The sequence below is a fragment of the Mustela lutreola genome, chromosome 10 (genome assembly GCF_030435805.1).
Source record: "Mustela lutreola isolate mMusLut2 chromosome 10, mMusLut2.pri, whole genome shotgun sequence".
Lineage (NCBI taxonomy): Eukaryota > Metazoa > Chordata > Mammalia > Carnivora > Mustelidae > Mustela > Mustela lutreola.
Genome location: NC_081299.1, coordinates 99,384,045 through 99,402,204, shown reverse-complemented (window position 1 = coordinate 99,402,204; position 18,160 = coordinate 99,384,045). Strand labels below are relative to the sequence as shown.

The following is an 18,160-nucleotide window of genomic DNA, read 5'->3' as shown; positions in this document are numbered from 1 at the left end:
GGGCCGCCAGAACCTCACTGCAAAAGGTTTTCACGCGTGGGAACTCACAGCACAGGGAAGCTATGGCAAGCAAGCTCCTGGCTACGGCAGCTAACCTGCAGAAAGCATGGTGTTCTGTCTGCCGGCAGCTAACCTGCAGAAAGCATGGTGTTCTGTCTGCCGCAGCAGCAGAGACTCCCCCCACTCTCTAAGCGCCTGCTCTCCAGAGGCTTTCTTTTCCTTCTGTAATCCCATGAGGGCCAGGTATCCCACCGGGCTCCACATAAACGGGAAGTGGGGGGAAGGGCAAGAATGGAGACCGCTAGAGGATTCTGTTCCATTTTCTCCAGTTCCTGAAATTCTAAGACACTTATCTGAGATGCTCTCTACTCCCTATCCCTGCTCTACCCTAAAAAGCACACGTATGTTAAGAGAGAAGGAGAGAGCAGAAACTGGGGGAGATGCCCACGGGGGCCCTAATTGATTGAGGGGGTCAGGAGGAGTGAGGGACGAACCAAGAACACACTAATGAAAAATGTGCTAAAGACAGACTGTTACATACTTGTATATGTCTCCCCTGCTTTCAGTTCAGTTAACATGTATCAAAGATCTGAAGGGGTGTATGTGTCCATGTAATTTCTTATATCCTCTCTTCCTCAGAGTAGGGCTCGATGGTCAAGAGCCATTCTGAGAGGACTCAATTTAAGATGCTGCGGCAACTTCTGCCAAAACTCTCGAACCCCTCAGGAGATTTGGACAGGCAAGGGGCGAGTGTATCTCCCGCTGGTGGCGCTGGCCACCAGTGCAGACCCTCCCCTACTGGAATTCCATCTTTTTGGAGTGACAGTCTGCTTCCAAAGCTTGGTTCTGGCGGCAACACCCTGAGGCTGAGTCGTTCTCTCCCATTCCAACCCCACTGGAGTGAGTCTGGCCTGGGGGCTGCAGGGATGAGTGAGTTCTGGAAGGCACTGAAGGTGTAGAACGGACTCTGAGACCCTTCTGCGAAGGACCAGTGGGCTATGGGAGAAGTTGCAATGCCTCTGCAGTCTAGGTTCGGTGAGTAGAGACTGTAGGCAAGGCCCATTTCACGTGCGGGCAGGGACAAATCATGGCAAAGGGCACGCGATGACTTCATTCTATGTCTGGAGCATGAGGCATCAGGGTGTGCTTGTCCTTGAAGGCAACTGTATCTCTCCTGTGTTTGCAGCAACAAATCCCAACGGTGGGAAGAGGGACAATCCTAGGAGAATATATTTTAGGGAAGAGTAAGAAAGACCCACCTGCTTTCCAGGCAGCCTAAGGTTACCCTGGGAGACTAGGATTCTTTCCTCTTTAAGGACCCAGAATGGTAGATTTTGACATAATATTTTAAAATATCCCTATCTCCAGCAGCTTTCCTCTTTAGGGAGCAGACAGCCTGTTTTAGTGTTTCCCAAACAAAGCAGGGAAAGGACCTCAAGTAATCTGAAATCCATCTTATGGTTACAGGGTGCTTTATTTCAGTCTAAGAAGCAAATTTGCACACACGATCCCATCTGGTTTTCCAATTCCATGAGGCAGGTTTTCTGATCCCCGTTCTACAGATGAGGAAGTCAAGGCCCAGAGAGATTAAAGAACATGCTCCAATTCTCTCAATGATCATATGGCAGAGCAGGGACTAACTCCCAGGTCTGTGTGCGCAGTGCCCTTCTGTGTCCTCTGTCGCCTCTCCTGTCTGGAGCCAGTCTCTCAAACCGAACACCATCTCTAGGGATTGTGAAAATGGCACCTGCCCAGATGAGAATTTCCTTTTACTTCGACTCTGAATTTAACAAGTGAAGACCTTAGTAGGTGTTCCACTGGTGGCCCGGAGTGTGTGTTGAATGCTTTCGAAATCCAGCCCTGCCCCCCCCCTTCGTTCCCTCCCCTCACAAACACATACCGAGGCATCGCCACGGACAAGTCATGGTGTCAGGCATCACGGAAGTTACAAAGATAAATGCGAGTTAGCTTCTTCCTCCAGATGCTTTACAATTAATCGCAAATAGGCATGTTACTGCAGACCGTAAGGAAGTCAGTGGAGCCAAGGGCTCCTGCGCTGTACTTACAGGAATCTGTAATATCCTTGTCTGTTTGCTATATTCTGTTGCCATCAGTGGCAAGCTCCCTGTGAGCAGGAACACATCTCTAGCCCCTACTGAATTCTCAGTGCCTGGAATAGCACCTAGGACACAGCTGGTGCTCAGGATCTGTTGACTGAACGAATCCATGGGAAATTGATCCTTAATGGGGGTCTCCTAGAAAGTTTCAAGGAGAAGCCAGCATGCGTACCAGGTCTTGATGAAGAGGGAGGTGTTTTAGCAGGCAAGGTAGCTGTGTGTGTTCCAGACAGAGTGTCAAGAGTGTGGGGCCAGACAAGAGTTGCGGCGATACAAGAAACACTGAGTTGGGCTCAGTGTGCTTAAGGGACAAGTGGGGGAGAAGTGAGGTTGGGCCTATATCACACAGGGCCCAGATGGCAGTTGTTTGCTGGGTTGGCTATGGGAGACCATTCAAGTGGCGACAGTGTGGAGAGGCTGCCCGGACCCGTGGGTTGGCGTGAAGGACCTGGTATCGATCAGAGCGGCAGTGATAGGAGAGAGGCTGTTGGGGTATTGAAGGTGGTGGCAAGAGTCCAGGTGAGAGGTGACTTGAACTCAGCAGAAGTTGGGGGAGTAGGAACAGAGGGCACTTCACAACTAGAATGTTCCAGTCTCAGGAAGCAGATGAATGTGGAGGTTGAAGACAGAGGGAAATCGAAGAGGATACTGAGGGGGGCTCCTGGGTACCAGGAAGAGAAGTTAGGTGAGACGAGGGGACAACTGTTTGCTTGGGGCATCTCCTGCTTGAGTGCCCATGGGATCACTGGTGAGACTGTCCAGCCAGCTGTCAGAATGTTGGAGAGATGGGTGTGGTCTGATAAGCCCTTCTAAACCTTGGGTCAAAAATAGCCAGTGGAGCTGGGCTGCAGAATTACAGGCTGTAGAACATGGACCTTGGAAGGAGTCTTGTAACTCACTCCTCTTCTGAGGCCCAGAGAGGTTGGGTGACTTGCCCAAGGTCACACAGCCAGTTGGCCCTCCCTAATTCTTATAGGAGGTCAATTAACTTTTAAATGATTCAAAAACTAAAACTGAAAAGTTCCTAAGTTGCATCTCTCTATGTGCAAAGCTAATTAGGGTACTACAGTAATGAAATAAAACAAATGATCTCTGTTGGTGAACTTAGCTGCCACCCAGGTAAGAGAATGACCCTAAAGGAATCAGGTGCAGTATGGGTGGTGGCTTAGATTTTTGTTGTTGTTGTTTTGTTTTGTTTTGCTTTGTTTTGTTTTTGGTATGTTTTTGTCTCCTTGGGTCTCCGGCATTCAGTACCCATAAGAGCCACAGTCACAGGTGATCAACTTGCTTGAGTTCTGAATCCAAAACCTCTCAAACTTCCGGACTCCCAGGAGGTGGAGGAAAGAAAACCAAGCCTTATACTGCGCCTCAAATTCCTTTCTTCCATCTAAATGACACTGTTCCAGCTACAAACTCCAGGACTTTCAAGAAAAGCAAACAAAATCCCAACTGCATGCCAAAGGTCATCCCGCCTGCGGTGAGAATGAATGATTAACTCCTGTGAAAGTGAGTTTTGAGGATTTTTTTTTTTTTTTTTAACAGCGTTCAAAGGTACAACTTGAAAATGTCAGCCCAGGGCAAATTCTAAGATAGCTCCTTCCCCCATCCCATGTGCTCCACCCATTCCCTTTCCCTCAAAGACCATGACCTGTGTCCACGTGAGGAATGAACCCTGCCAAGGGCAGAAGGTGTGGGGCATTCTCTCTCCCTTGGCCCCTGAGGCCTCATCCGACTGCAGGGCGGACAGGAAGGGGGAAGCTTCTACCCAAAAGCCCCGGCGGCTTGTCTCCATGCATCTCTCCCGGTCGCTGTACTGCAAAAAATTCACTAGGACAAAGGCACAAAACATGGCTTCCCGGCATCCAGGGGGGTTATCTTGAGGGAACTCGTTTTTCTCTCTGAGCCTCCAGATGCCCATCAACAAAATGGGCTTATGATGCCTATCGACCAAGGGGTTGTTGAGGGGAGGACATAAGATAAAGCAAAAAGCACACAAAAATGCGCCTCGTGAGTGGGAAGTATCCGCACACCTTGGAGTCCTTTCCTTTTCTGGAGCATCGCCCTCCCCCTTAGCCCTCCTTCCCAGATGCCTCGGGGCTTCTCCTTTTGCCTGTTCTTGTCGTTCAAGACTGTAAGGGTCTGTGGGTCTGGGGAGGCGCTGAGCCCCTGCGGCGCAGGGCTGTACCACCATGCGCTGGGTGGCCTGGTCTCCCGTGCTGCGGTAAGAAAAGAGGAGCCCCCGGGAGCACGCGGTCAGCTCGGTGGGCCAGAAAGGCCTCTCCAGGCGCCAGGTGAAGCGACGGAGACCCCCCAAAGACGCAGGGCTCTGCGGAGGGGGCGAAGGCGGGTTGGCGGCCGGCGGGCGGGCTCTAGGCCGGCGGCATTGCGGGTGCGCGGGGTCCGCAGGAGAGAAGCCGCGGGCGCCCCCTGCCGCTTTGCAGTCATACAGCACCGAGCGCGGCCGCGGACCTCTCTCCCCAGCGCAGGGCCGGGACCTTCCGCCCTCCACCGCCCGCAGGGTGAGGGGTGCAGCCGAGCCCCGCCCCCACTGCTCCTCCTCACTCCTGCAAGAAACCGTGTCCTGCTCACCAAGGCCACAAGTCACGAATGGAAGCCCCTGGACAGAGAGGGTCAAGGGCGGAGAGCTTTCCTGACGTCCCTTGATCCACCGTGGGCACAAAGAACCACCTTTGGGAGGGAGGCGGGAGAGGGGAGGGACAGGCAAGCGGAGAAGGCGGGTCCCAGAGCTGTCAGGATCCCAGCAGCGCAGGAGCGCAGAACCCGGCTGTCTTTGATCCCTGGCCACCAAACGGCTCACACCGTGGATTTCCTGAGAGAGGGGCTGGCGGCTTGCTCACCTGGTCTCTCAGGTGTGAAACTACACAGTCACCTGGGCTGGGTGCTCTGCCTATTATTCTAATATCCCTCCGCGCCCCGAAGAGGGAACATTTTATGTGGAATGCAAGAGTCTGCATTACCGTGAAAGTGTTATGTTCCTTCACAACGCCACTCTCGCAGGAGCAAAGCTCCCTCCGTCTTTTGTATTTAGTCCTGACAGAAGACGCACAGGTTACAACGCCTGTGGACAGAAGATGGAAGCTCACAAAAGTCACATGACCAATGAGAGGACATGAATGGTTCTAGACCCAGAGACAAAGAGAATGGGACAGAGACCTGCCAAGAGCCCTACTGTTTATCCCCATACTTGGCAGGAAGGGAAGGTGAAGGCTTGAACCCCTCTCAGATGTGTTTTGTTTAAATGCAAAGTGTGTGTGTGTGTGTGTGTGTGTGTGTGTGTGTGTGTTACTCACACAGTCCACAGAACACCTGTGTTGGATCCTGGCTGAGCTGGCTGCAGCAAGAACACATCAGCGTTCCCCTAGGTAGGGTGGGGAGGCTGAGATGCAGAACAGGCCCCCCTGACGGATAAGTGTACTCTCCCGCACCACACTGGGCTCCGCACTATGAGAGGGGTCTGGCCCCTCCTGAAGAAAGGCATCCACAGCTCGGAAGCAGCTATTCCTTCTCTAAAGCCAAGGATGTGATTCCTCAACCCTCTGAAGTGTTACTTCATGGCAGGGAAGAGCCTGGCCTGAGCATCCAAAGACCTGGGTTCGATTCCAGCCCTGCCAGGAAGTGAAGTCTACGGCAGGGCAAAATCATTCGTTCATCCCTTCCCCTAACTATCCATTTAACAAATGTTCACTGAGCACATGCCAAGCACCAGGCACGGTGCTCAGTGCAAGAGAGGCAGCAGTGATCAAGACGACTGTGCCCAGGGCGCCTGGGTGGCTCAGTGGGTTAAGCCGCTGCCTTCGGCTCAGGTCATGATCTCAGGGTCCTGGGACCGAGTCCCGCATCGGGCTCTCTGCTCAGCAGGGAGCCTGCTTCCCTCTCTCTCTGCCTGCCTCTCCATCTACTTGTGATTTCTCTCTGTCAAATAAATACATAAAATCTTTAAAAAAAAAAAAAAAGACGACTGTGCCCATGAGAAGCTTACATTCTGGTAAGGAACAGGCAACCCACTATGGGGAGAGTAAAGCAGGGTGAGGGCTCAGAGACAAGGGTGTTATCTGTTTGGTTAGGAAGGAGGGGGCTATGTCTGTGTGCAGGCCAAGGGATTTCTGAACACAGGAACAAACAGGTACGAAGGCCTGGGGCGGGAATGAGCTTGTGTTTGAAACAAGGCAAGGGAGGTAGTGTCCTGTGGCCCAAATGGCATGGAGGTGAGAGGTGGGGGGGAGGGGGGCGAAGTCAGAGAGAGGGGCAGTGGGCAGATCACATGGGCAGAGAGGAGTTTCAGGGTTTGTTTTTTAAGATTTTATTTATTATTTATTTGACAGACAGAGATCACAGGTAGGCAGAGAGGCAGCGGGGGATGGAGGGGTGGGGAGCGGTGTGCGGAAAGCAGGCTCCCCGCTGAGCAGAGAGCCCGATTTGGGGCTAGTTCCCAAGACCCTGGGATCATGACCTGAGCCGAAGGCTGAGACTTTAACCCACTGAGCCACCCAGGTGCCCCTCAGGGTTTTTTTTTTCTAAGAGGGATGAGAAGCTTTGAGCAGGGAAATAGGAATTGATTTGCATGTCAAAGAGATGACAATCGGTCTTGTGGGGGAGACTGGGGTGGGGTGGGGTGGGTGGCAAAAGTGAGAATGAGGACGTCCCTGTAGCAATCTAGAGAGGAGGGGGTTGCTTGGCCTGCAGTGGGAGCAGTGTGCAGGGTGTGGGGATGCACACTCAGCCAAGAGGATCCACCAGGGGGGCTGAAGGTGCGGGTGATGGAAGGACAGGCTCCAGGACAAACACGTGGGCTGTGGTCAAAGGAAATGGTTGCACAGTGACTCTCTTTACTGAGTGGGGGCAGGCTGGAGAAGAGACATCAAGAGTTCAGTTGGGGACGTTGTAAATGTGAGCAGGTCGTTTTCTTGTCTCTCTTCTGGCCTCTCCCTTCTCACCTCTACCACAAAAAGTGGTACAGGTCACCAGTGGGTCACCAGGAACTCCTCCGTGGTGATTAGGGCTACTTTCCCTAATTCTCCCACATTCCCACGCCTTTTATTTTTATTTTTTTCTATGAAAATTCTGTTTATTCTTAAAATTATATCATAATTACAATCAATACACAATGCACAAAAATGTCAGGATCAGTCAGCACAATGCAGAGTATTCCATTTTTATTTTATAAACTAATTTTTTAATTATTTTTTTTTCAGTGTAACAGTATTAATTATTTTTGCACCATTCCCATGTCTTTTAAACCCACAAACAGATTCTGAATTCAGAGAAAAGAAGCAGCAGTGCCCTTTTAATTCTCTTTTGGGGAGAGTGAGAGGGAGAAAGGCTCCACAAAAGCAGGTCCCCATGTCCCACAAGGGTCCTGCCCATGCTGATGTCCTAACAACCATGAGAGTGGAGCCAAGGTGCAGGATGAGGGGGGCGAGTCAGCCCACAGGGCTCAGATGAGGAAGAGTCATAAATGTCTGACTGGCCAGAGACTGATCTGGATCAATTCCTACGTTGCTTAGGTTGGCACTTGAGAAGTTTCAGGGGCTTCTGAGAGGATGGGGAGCATTTCAGACTTTCAGTTACCAACCAGTGCCAAGTTTATGATCTGAGCCCCACAGTTCAACCTGTCTGAACCCCCACGTAGGTCCACTCTAAATGTAAAGACCTCTACCATCTCTTCAAGTGAGAACATTCTATGATTCCATCGTTTTGAAGGAGAGAAAAAAAAAAAAAAAAAACAAATGCACGTAGAAGTCCAAGAAGTTTGAGACCGAATGGACAGCTTCTGAAGGGGTTCTGCAAACATTTTCACTCAACATATTTATTGGGCATTTGGTATGTGCCCAGGGTCGTAAAGACATAATCCTGAAAATACACATGAAGTTCCTTTCTCACAGAGGTTTCATTCAGGTGGGAGATGATAGATAAATAGATCACTAGATTGACTGACAGACAGACAGAAAGAAGAAAGGAAGAAAGGAAAGACTGTTCAGGTGGTGCTGAGTGCCATGGAGAGAAATAAAGCCAAGCAGGAGGGGGAACATATCAAGACTGGGGTGATAGTAGTTTGTATAAGGAGGTTAGGGAAGGTCTTCAGAGGGAACAACAAGTGAAGAGTCCCAAGGTGGAGTCATGCTTGGAATGTTCTAGAAGAGCAAGGTGTGACTGGAGGTAGGTGTGAGAAAGGAGAGGAGGAGGAGATAGGTTTAGGTAGCTCGGAGGCTGCAGAAGAACATCTGGGCCTTTGAGTTTTTGGATGAGTGGAATGAGAAGGGATTGGAGGACTGGGAGCAGAGGAGTAACATGATTTGAAAACTGGAGCGGATCCAGATTGTGAATGCTGGGCAGAGAACAGGGAATTCCTGGGGTATCAGATACCACATCAGGATACTTGAAGCTCTAAATGTTCAAACAAAATGTTCCACCAAATGCTCAAACCAAAATCCTCATGAGAAGCCTTTTCCCATTGCTGCTGGAAGCTCCAGTCAGTTGTGCCCTGCAGGGTTACTGGTTGCCTGCTGTGTGCCGCACACTGGGCATACTGTGGAATAAAAGACAAGCTGTGTGTGTGTGTGTGTGTGTGTGTGTGTGTGTGTGTGTGTGTGTGGTGGGGAGTGGCAAGCGCGCTAGAATCCAAATCTGGGGTCATAATAGCAGATAACATGGGGAGGGGAGTGACAGGAGCCAAACCCCTGCATGCAGTCTTTGTTGAGAGGAAAAAGGGTATTGGTTAACTTTTGACTTCAGCCTACAGAATGAGTCTATGTGTACAAATAGCCTTGGTAACCATTAAAAGGACAGAGAGTTAGCATATGGACCTTACACACTAGTAAGAAGGAAAAAGAAGTAGCAAAAGAAAAAAAAAACCTTAAATATACATTTAAAAAGACAAGATGGTGGGGTGAAAGACAGAAGAATCTGGTTTAGAAAATGGGTCACATAGAAAATACAAGAGTAGCAATAAATCCAAATGCATTCATCATCAGAATATATGTAAATGGATGAAACAGAGTCAGAAGACCCCAGTTGTTAGATGGGATTTTTTTTTTTTTAAGAAAATCAGCCATTTATAAGAGACACAAAGAGGTTGAAAGCGAACGGATGGAAATGATATTCTACGGCAAATAAAAGTGGTGGTGTCCTGATAGTAGTATCAGACGAGACCAATTTTTACACAAAATGTTTACCATAGTTAAGGAAAAGTGACCTTACAATGATGAACTCTTCAGGTTAGCGGGAAGATACAAACATTCTAATCCTGTGTGTCCCTAATAATACAGTCTGAAAGTGTATAAGCACACGTTGTCAGCCCTCTAAGGAGAAATACAAAAATCCACACTCGTCATGGGAAATTTTAAAACAACTCTCCTGGTAAATGTTGGAAAGTGCAGCCCGAAAGAAACCTGAAATACACACAAACTTTGAGCAGCGCATGGTCTAACGTTCCTCGCACCTTGCATCTAAGCTCGTTCCCCCTTGTATGCAGGGACCAATGCAACAGCACTGGGCGAGAAGCCAGCCTCCATGGGCATCCCAGGATTGGGGCCTTCAAACCACTGTCCTTTTCTTTTAAGACTTTATTTATTTATTTATTTGTTTGAGAGAGACAGAGAGAGAGAGAGTGAGCAAGTGAGCATGAGCACATGTGAGAGTAGGGGGAGGGGCAGAGGGAGAGAGAGCAGACTCCCTGAGTGCAGAGCCTGACTCCCCTGGGCTTTATCTCACAACACTGAGATCATGGCCAAAATTGAGTCTGACTTATTTTTTAAAATTATTTTTATTAACATATAATGGAGAATCTGACTTTTAACCCAATCGGCCACCTAGGGGGCCCAAGACATTGTCTTTGACTATAATGTAATCTGTTTATAAATCAGTAATGAAAACATACTAGGAAACCCGATATGTTTGAAAATAATACTTTTTAAAAAACTTCTAAATACCCCACAGGTTAATAAGGAAATCATGGTAGAAATCTGAAAATAAATACAACTAAATGAGATGAAAATGCCATTTACCAAAATCTGTGGAATGCCACTAAAATTGTATTAAAAGAGAATTCATATACTTAGAAAAGAAGAAATACTAAGGAGTTCTGAGCTAAGCATTTAAGAAATGACTTTAAAAAAAGAATACCAGAATAAAGCTGAAGAAGTAGAGGGAAAGATAGGAGCAGAAATTAATGAAAAACATATGAAGATGAAAGAGCAAACAAGAATTATTTGATAAGCCTCATTGAGAGAGGAATACAAACACACCAGAATTTAAACACAGTATTATGAACAAATTTTTTGCCAGTAAATTTGAACACTTAGATGAAACAGATGAAATCCTGGTAAAATATAAATTAACAAGAAGCTCAAGAAGTAGTCCAAAATCTGAATATCACATATCCCTAAAAGGAAATAAATAGCTTAAATTCTTCCAACAAAGAAAACACAAGGCCCAGTCAGCTTTTTAGGGGAGTTTACCAAACTTCCAAGCAAAGAGATTACTCTAATTTTATTAGAATTGAATAGAAAAAAAAAAAAAAAAAGAGAGAGAGTATTTCCTAACTCTGGTGAAAGGCAGAGCAATAAAATTATAGAGAACCACATAGCAGCATACCTTCATGACCTTAAAGAATGAAATTTTTTTACCCAAGATACAAAATGCATTCCATTATAATGGAGAAAGTCACTGAAAATTCACTGACATTAAAAGGGAGAATTTAGACTGGTGCTACTACGTCAGAAAATATGTTGATATTACCTCACTAATTTAAATATATATATCATTATATATATTATATATAATATTTTGTATTTAGAAATATGAAATATATTCAAATACAAATATAAATCTATAATGCATAATATAAATGTTTATATTTATAATAAATATTTATAAATATTATTTATAATATTTATAATATATTTATATTTAACATGTATTTATTATTTAAAATATATGTGTAATTTATGTCATATATTATATATTACATGTTATATGTGGCATATGTGATATATATACATCTTTGTACTTGAGCATATATATGTATATACACATCTTTGAACTTGAGAGTTCACTCTTATGTATATACCCTTACATAAGTAAGTGCATCAGTCAGATACACACAAGAATGTGCAAAAAAAGGTTCAAAACACTAAAACTAGAAACCACCCAGATGCCCAGTTACAGTAATGTAAATATGTACAGTGGCATAAGCTCACTGTGGGACATTCCACAGCAGTGAAAAGAAACACACCACTGCCACCTGCACCCACATGGGACAATCTCAGAAGCACATCGTGTCCAAAAGCCGGTCACCAATCACGAAGACTTTGTACAACAGGATTCCATTTACAAAAAGCTCAAAACATGGGCGCAACTAAAAAGACATTCGGATGCAAGCAGGTCCTGTTCTGCTGATTCCAAAATACACTTTTCACATTCCTAGCTCCCTAAAAGGGGGGAGGATGCATCTTACAAGCAGTGGTGTCTTGTGATGACATTTAGCAGCACTTTTTCTTTCTTAGACACGAAACAAAGATGTGCCTCACAATTGTGGGGGGGCTTAGGTTCAATGAAATACAATAGGTAGTTGAACTATAAAGCAAAGCAGCAGAATGACGAACATAAAATCTGGGAGGGAGGGGGCTAGGGGACGGAACAGCACCTAGAATTCTAAAGTACTGGCCAAATGCTATTTTTCAGCTAGATGGTGAATATATTGGTGTCTGTTTTATTGTTCTTCAAATATTTTCAACTCTCACATGTGTATCTTTCACTAAAAAAAGGTGTGTGGGGACAAGGAAGCGGGGCCATGTGGCCAACAGCTCAGCAAGCTGGACAGTGAAGGGGGGAGAGAAGGGGCGACACTTGCAAGAGGAAATGGAGGACACGACAGGCACTGAATGGAAAGCCCGAGACACTGGGCAACATGGCTGCAACGCATGAGAAGCTGAGAGATCCTTCTTCTGGTAAGCAAGAGGGACAAAGGACAAGATCGGTTTGTGGAATTCATGGTGGAATTCTGCCCATGTTTTCCTTTGATGGTTTCTAATCTGTTCATGAAGAATTTACACATGGGATGGGGGTTGTCACCAGGACTGGCTGAGAGGCAATGGCCAGGATGAGTTGGTGTCTAAAATGAGAAGCATGTATGCCACGGTTACTACGTGCCAGGTTACGAAGTGAGGAGCTTCTGGCATCCATTCTTCTGCTTATTCCCCTCCTCAGAGCCCTGAGGTAGCTCCTCTCTCCTCAGGCCCAGATTTGTTGCCCAGGGTTACCATCCCCAAATACCACAGACCGCATGGCTTACACAACAGAACGTTATTTCCTCATGGTTCTGGAGAATGGAAACCCAAGATGAGGGTGTTGGCAGTACTGGCTTCTCCTGAGGCCTCACTCCTCAGCTGGCCGGAGGGCCCTTCCTCCCTGCACCCCTGCCCCCAGGTGCCTCCACCCCTTCTCCACAAGAATGTCAGTCCTGGTGCATTGGGGCCCACCCTCACGGCCTCATTCTAATCTAGTCACCTCTTTAAAGGCCCCATCTCCAAACAGAGTCAGATTCTGAGGTGCTGGCAGTAAGGGCCTCCATGTACAAATTTTGGCGGGAGGAGGGGGAACACAATTCAGCCTCTAACCATACGCATGAAGAAATGGATACGTAGAGAGGGGTGAACAACTTGCCAAGGGCACACAGTTGTGTCAGAGCTGAGATGCAAAGGCAAGCAGGTCAACGACAGGGGCTGACTCCCAACCCGTCCACCTGTGCCCAGATGGGACATGAAAATAAAAGGCCTTCTGGAGAATTTAAAAAATAAATAAATAAACAAACACTGCCTAGAACAGAGGAGTTAATATCAGACTTTCCAGAGCCAGACACTCTGTCCCTGCAAACAGAGTGGAAGGACTCCTCTCTCGTGGGCTCCATTTTAAAGTCTGAGCTTTAAGCACCAAGCCTGTAATTGCTAGCCAATGTGGCCGGTCATTGAGCATCAACTGAAACCCTTCTCCCAAAAGCCAAATTTAAGTTTATGGGCTGAGGAGGGCGCCACCTACTGGGCCCTGAGGAGTATGGGTGGGAAAGTCGCTCTTTCTGTAGGCAGTCCTCTATTGCCCTCTGCTGCCCAGCGGAGGAACACCCAGGAATCCACAGATTCCAGGAATCCCGCTTCCTTCAAAGACCACTGGTGGATAGGGAAAGGTAGGGGCAAGAATCTACCAGAATCTGGTCTGTGGAGGATGCCAGTTCCCTTCCTCTCCATAGACATGCACATATTTCCAATCAATGGTCCAGCCAACTTTCACTTCTTGGCATTTGCGACTATACAGCTATTTTCTAAACTTGCATAGGGCGCCTAGGGAGCTCCCTCCGTTAATAGTATTATTCATTTCAGCTCGGGTCAAGATCTCAGGGTGATGAGACCAAGCCCCATGTTGGGCTCTGGGCTGGGAATGGAGTCTGCTTAAGAATCTCTCCCCCTCTCCCTCTGTCCCATTTCCTCTAAAAACAACAGTAACAAAAGAACCTTGCTTCCGTTGTTTTCATCATTAAAAAAATTAACTGCTACCTTCTCAAAAATGACGTTTCCCAAGGCCCCAGAATATGAGACTTTGAATGCATATACTGATAACATTGGTTTGCTCATTGTTTGATGTTTTCAAAAATTATAAACTTATTGTACATTTGAAAGGATTTTTTTTTCAACATTTAAAAACCATGATTTCCTATGTCCCCAGCATATGGTTACAGTACTTTTGTTAAAAAAAAAAAAATTAATTTCAAAAGGTCAGTAGTTCATACTTTTTAGAAATTTCAGCGTTCCATACTTGCGAAACATTGTTCTAAGGGATAAAGGACTCCCTTGAGCTGAGAAGCATAAATAAGTGTGGGGAGAAAGCAATGACCTGCTCAAGCCCCGAGAGTTCCTGCCCATGTGCTGCACTGGAAGCATGGCCCAGTGGACGACAGTGAGATTCAAAATGGGGGGCTTACTGTCCTTTGGTGCTTCGACTCTCATGTGGGTCCCCCGGGCCCCCTTTATGCAGTCCCCAGAATGGGCATTTCAAATTCAAGTCAAAAACAAATAAACAAAATGCAAATCAGATTAGGATACTCTACTGCTCTGGGAGAGGCCAAACGTCAGGACTTGAATAACAGATCCCAGACCAGCTTTGCAATGTCACGTGATCTTATTCCAGCCCCGCCCAGCCTGCCCTTGCCACGCTTCCCTTCCCCTTTCGCTGTTTGCATTTTCATCCTTCCAGAGCTTTCTGCGGCTCTAAATCAATATTCTGTTTGTTTCCTTCAGGGCAACTTGCTACAATTTGTAATAACTGTGTCTGTGTATCTGTCCTTCACTTCTTGTCTCCCTTAGGCGCTGAGCTCCGACAGGTTCGACCTTCGACCGTTTCATTCTTGGTGATACTCCCGGTGCCTGATGAGCACGTATTTATGGTGCAGTGAAGGAAATGAGCAAAGGCAGGTGCGGAGAGGTGACACCAAATCCTTCCACGTAGGTCATTGTTCTGAGTGCATTCCCAAAACACCTGGCTTGGGGCGCAAGACAACGGAAGCCCCTGGCAAACAGAGCTGCACTTTCATCTTTGACCCACACTACTGGTCAAAACCACCTTCTCCCTACTTGCAGGACAGCCCGGAGGCAGACAGAACCACAGGCCCTGAAACACAGTTCAGGAGAACAGGAGGGCAGCGGGCGCACCAAGCCATCAGACGCAGTCATTCAATGAGCGGTGTTGGGACCCATCCAGCCGGAGGCAAACACGGGCTACCAACCAAAGAGTAACACTTTGTGTTGCTCCAGTGTCTTTCTCCTAAGGCGACCCCAGCACGGTCTCCCAGGCTCACAGCCCTGCTCTGACAAAGGCATTTTCACAGCTGCATTTTACAAATGGAACAAGAAGAACCATGGCCAGTGGGCTGGAGACCCACTCCTGGGCCACAGGCTGATGCCTGGCCTTCCAACCGGTCCTGTCACCATTCTCTTCTGTAGACAACCGGAGCCCAAGCAAGGCAGAATCCATTCAGCGCAGTCTGTCATCAGCTCAGAATCAGCAGCTCAGGGAAGCCTGCGGACAGCTGTCCCCAAGGGAGGTAGCTAGTGAGGGCCAAAATCCTGGCTCCACGGAGGCCTGGGTCAGCCATCTTGGGGTACAGTGCCCCCCTCTTTGGTGCTCCTGGGTCCTTGTACTCTCCTATGCTGTAGGGTGCCTCTGTCCACGGAGAACGAGGTCAAGCCAGGATCAAGTGTCCAAGGGCCTCCCAGGCAGGGGCAGCTTCAGGGTGGGCTGATCTGGGGGTTCTTCAGAAAGAGGGCCAGCCTCTGGGCGACAGCGTCCAGGTCGCCTGAGTTGGCAGACCGGAGGAGGTTGCTCTTTCGCACGAAATAGTGCTTCAGAAAGTGCTGGCTTACACACTTGTGCAGCTTCCTCACCAGGCGCAGAAAGGCTTTGCTGAAGACCCGCCAGTCCTTCTGGCGTGGGTACTTCTCACAAGTCCAAAAGAGCACTGTCTGGGGAAGGAAGAGGTGCTGTCAGACATGGGTCCGGGCCACAGAGGAGAGTATCCTCAGGAGTGTGACCCTGCTCACATGGCCTTGGAAGAAGGGAGAAGGGGGGTCTCACCCAGGGCAAGGAGGCTCCGCCGGGATTTCACAGCCCCCCACCTCAGGTGTGCTCTCGGCCTCATCTGGCCAGTCTCCTGCGCCTGTCATTGTTTCTCTCACCACTGACATTTCCGGTGACCAGCACTCTCGTTAAGCCTGCGATCCCCCCCACCCTGGGCAGATGGCTTTGCCTCCTACTTTACAGGGAAAACGGAAACCCTCAGGCTAGCAAACCAGACAGTTCTAGCCATCTCTGCCTTCAGCACCCTCTTCCTCTCTTCTCCGCTTGACCGTCCCACCTAGCCGGGTGAACCCCAGGCAGGGCTTGGGGCCCCTCCTTCCAGAAGCTGTGACCGACTTCCCTCTTTCTCATGGGCTCTCAAAACTATCAATTGCACTCCTGGGTATTTACCCCAAAGATACAGATGTCGTGAAAAGAAGGGCCATCTGTACCCCAATGTTCATAGCAGCAATGGCCACGGTCGCCAAACTGTGGAAAGAACCAAGATGCCCTTCAGCGGACGAATGGATAAGGAAGATGTGGTCCATACACACTATGGAGTATTATGCCTCCATCAGAAAGGACGAATACCCAACTTTTGTAGCAACATGGATGGGACTGGAAGAGATGATGCTTAGTGAAATGAGTCAAGCAGAGAGAGTCAATTATCATATGGTTTCACTTATTTGTGGAGCATAACAAATAGCATGGAGGACATGGGGAGATAGAGAGGAGAAGGGAGTTGGGGGAAATTGGAAGGGGAGGTGAACCATGAGAGACCATGGACTCTGAAAAACAATCTGAGGGGTCTGAAGTGGCGGGGGCGGGTGGGAGGTTGGGGTACCAGGCGGTGGGTATTAGAGAGGGCACGGATTGCATGGAGCACTAGGTGTGGTGAAAAAATAATGAATACTGTTTTTCTGAAAATAAATAAATTAATTTAATTTAAAAAAAAAAAAAAAAAACAAGGGGCGCCTGGGTGGCTCAGTGGGTTAAGCCTCTGCTTTCAGCTCAGGTCATGATCCCAGGGTCCTGGGATCAAGCCCCACATCCAGCTTCCTGCCCAGCGGGAAGCCTGCTTCTCCCTCTCCCACTCTCCCTCCTTGTGTTCCCTCTCTTGCTGTGTCTCTCTCTGTCAAATACATAAATAAAATCTTAAAAACAAAACAAAACAAAACTATTCTCAGCTCTCCTGCCCCGCCCCCTGTCCCAGGGTCCCAGCTCCCTCCTAACCTCTCATTCCTCTGCTCAAGTGCAGGCTTCTCGAAACAATCCGCTCAATTATCAGTCGTCATTTCCCTCCTCTTATTCCCATCTCAATCCACTGCCATACGGACTCTTCTGCCATCTGGCCTGAGAAGCTGCTGTCTGTGAGGTCCAATGATCTCCATGCTGCTAAGTCCAACAGGTCTTGCCCCGCCCTGGCCCTACCTGACCTTTCAGCGGAATCGGATTCTCCCACTCACAGCCTCCTTCGAATCCTTCTTCACTGGCTTCCGAGCCACGCGCTCCCTGGATTTCTCCAGGCGCCACAGCTATGCCTTGGCATGTTAGCCCCTTGACTGCCTCAGTCTGGAGTTTTGGAGGCTTGGTTCCACACCCTCTTTCTCTTGTTCTCTCTTGCTTCCTTCCTCAGTGGCCTGAATCCCCACCAAACACACGGAAGTCACTCTTTCTCCAAGCCCTACTTCTCCTCTGACCTCTTCCTCCCCTGTTATCTCTTGGAAATCCATCAGCCTGTCCCAACTGAACTCATGGCTTTCCCACGTCTCCAGGGCTGCTGTCTAGCCAGTCACGCAAAACACAAGCCGGGGGTCACCCTCCCTCACCAGCATCACCAAGCCCCCCAGTCCTCCGAAGTGGTTCTCCCATCTCCCCCCGTTATGCTCGTCTCCATGGCCGTCCTCCTCTTCCGCCTCCCCCGAGCCTCTGTCCCCATTCTTGTCCCCATCCTGTCACCACCCATGCTGCAGCCAACATGATCTTTTTGAAATAGAAATCCATGATTCTTCTGGTCTGAAAGACTTGCAAGTCTTCTCCTGGCTGGTTAATGAAAAACCACAATTCTTCGGAGGGTTTTGGCTCACAAGGGTGGGGCCCTGCCTTCCTTTCCAGCCTCGGCCGGCCCTCGGCCCCCCTCATGCTCTCCTTCCAGCCCCACTGGCCTCACATCGCTCTCTGCTACCCCGGAGGGACTTCCTGCACATCTGACTTCTTCTGCTTGGAACACACTTCCTTCCCCAATTCGTCCAGGACACTCGTCCATCAGATCAAATGCCCCTACGAGACCATTCGACACTCTCTTTACCACGTACTTCTCAGAATGCCCATGACGGCGGTTGCCATCATCTCTGTTATTTATGTATGCGATCCCCTAGAAGGCTGTAAGCTCTGTGCACAAAGAGGCCAATCAATACCTA

At 48.4% G+C, this 18,160-nt stretch overlaps 1 protein-coding gene across 2 annotated transcripts in view; it reads right to left on the bottom strand.

The window, feature by feature from the left end:
* Positions 1-18,160, bottom strand: part of MAB21L3 (mab-21 like 3) — a 45,866-nt gene that overhangs the window by 6,910 nt on the left and 20,796 nt on the right. The window contains exon 7 of one of the 2 annotated variants that reach the window (XM_059136726.1): positions 13,739-15,646. The exons of the other annotated variant lie outside the window; for it this stretch is intronic. Within the exon in view, the coding sequence (XP_058992709.1) occupies positions 15,413-15,646 (234 nt within the window). The 3' untranslated portion in view covers positions 13,739-15,412. Of the gene's footprint in view, positions 1-13,738; positions 15,647-18,160 lie in introns of those variants that run through there. 2 annotated transcript variants of the gene reach the window in all.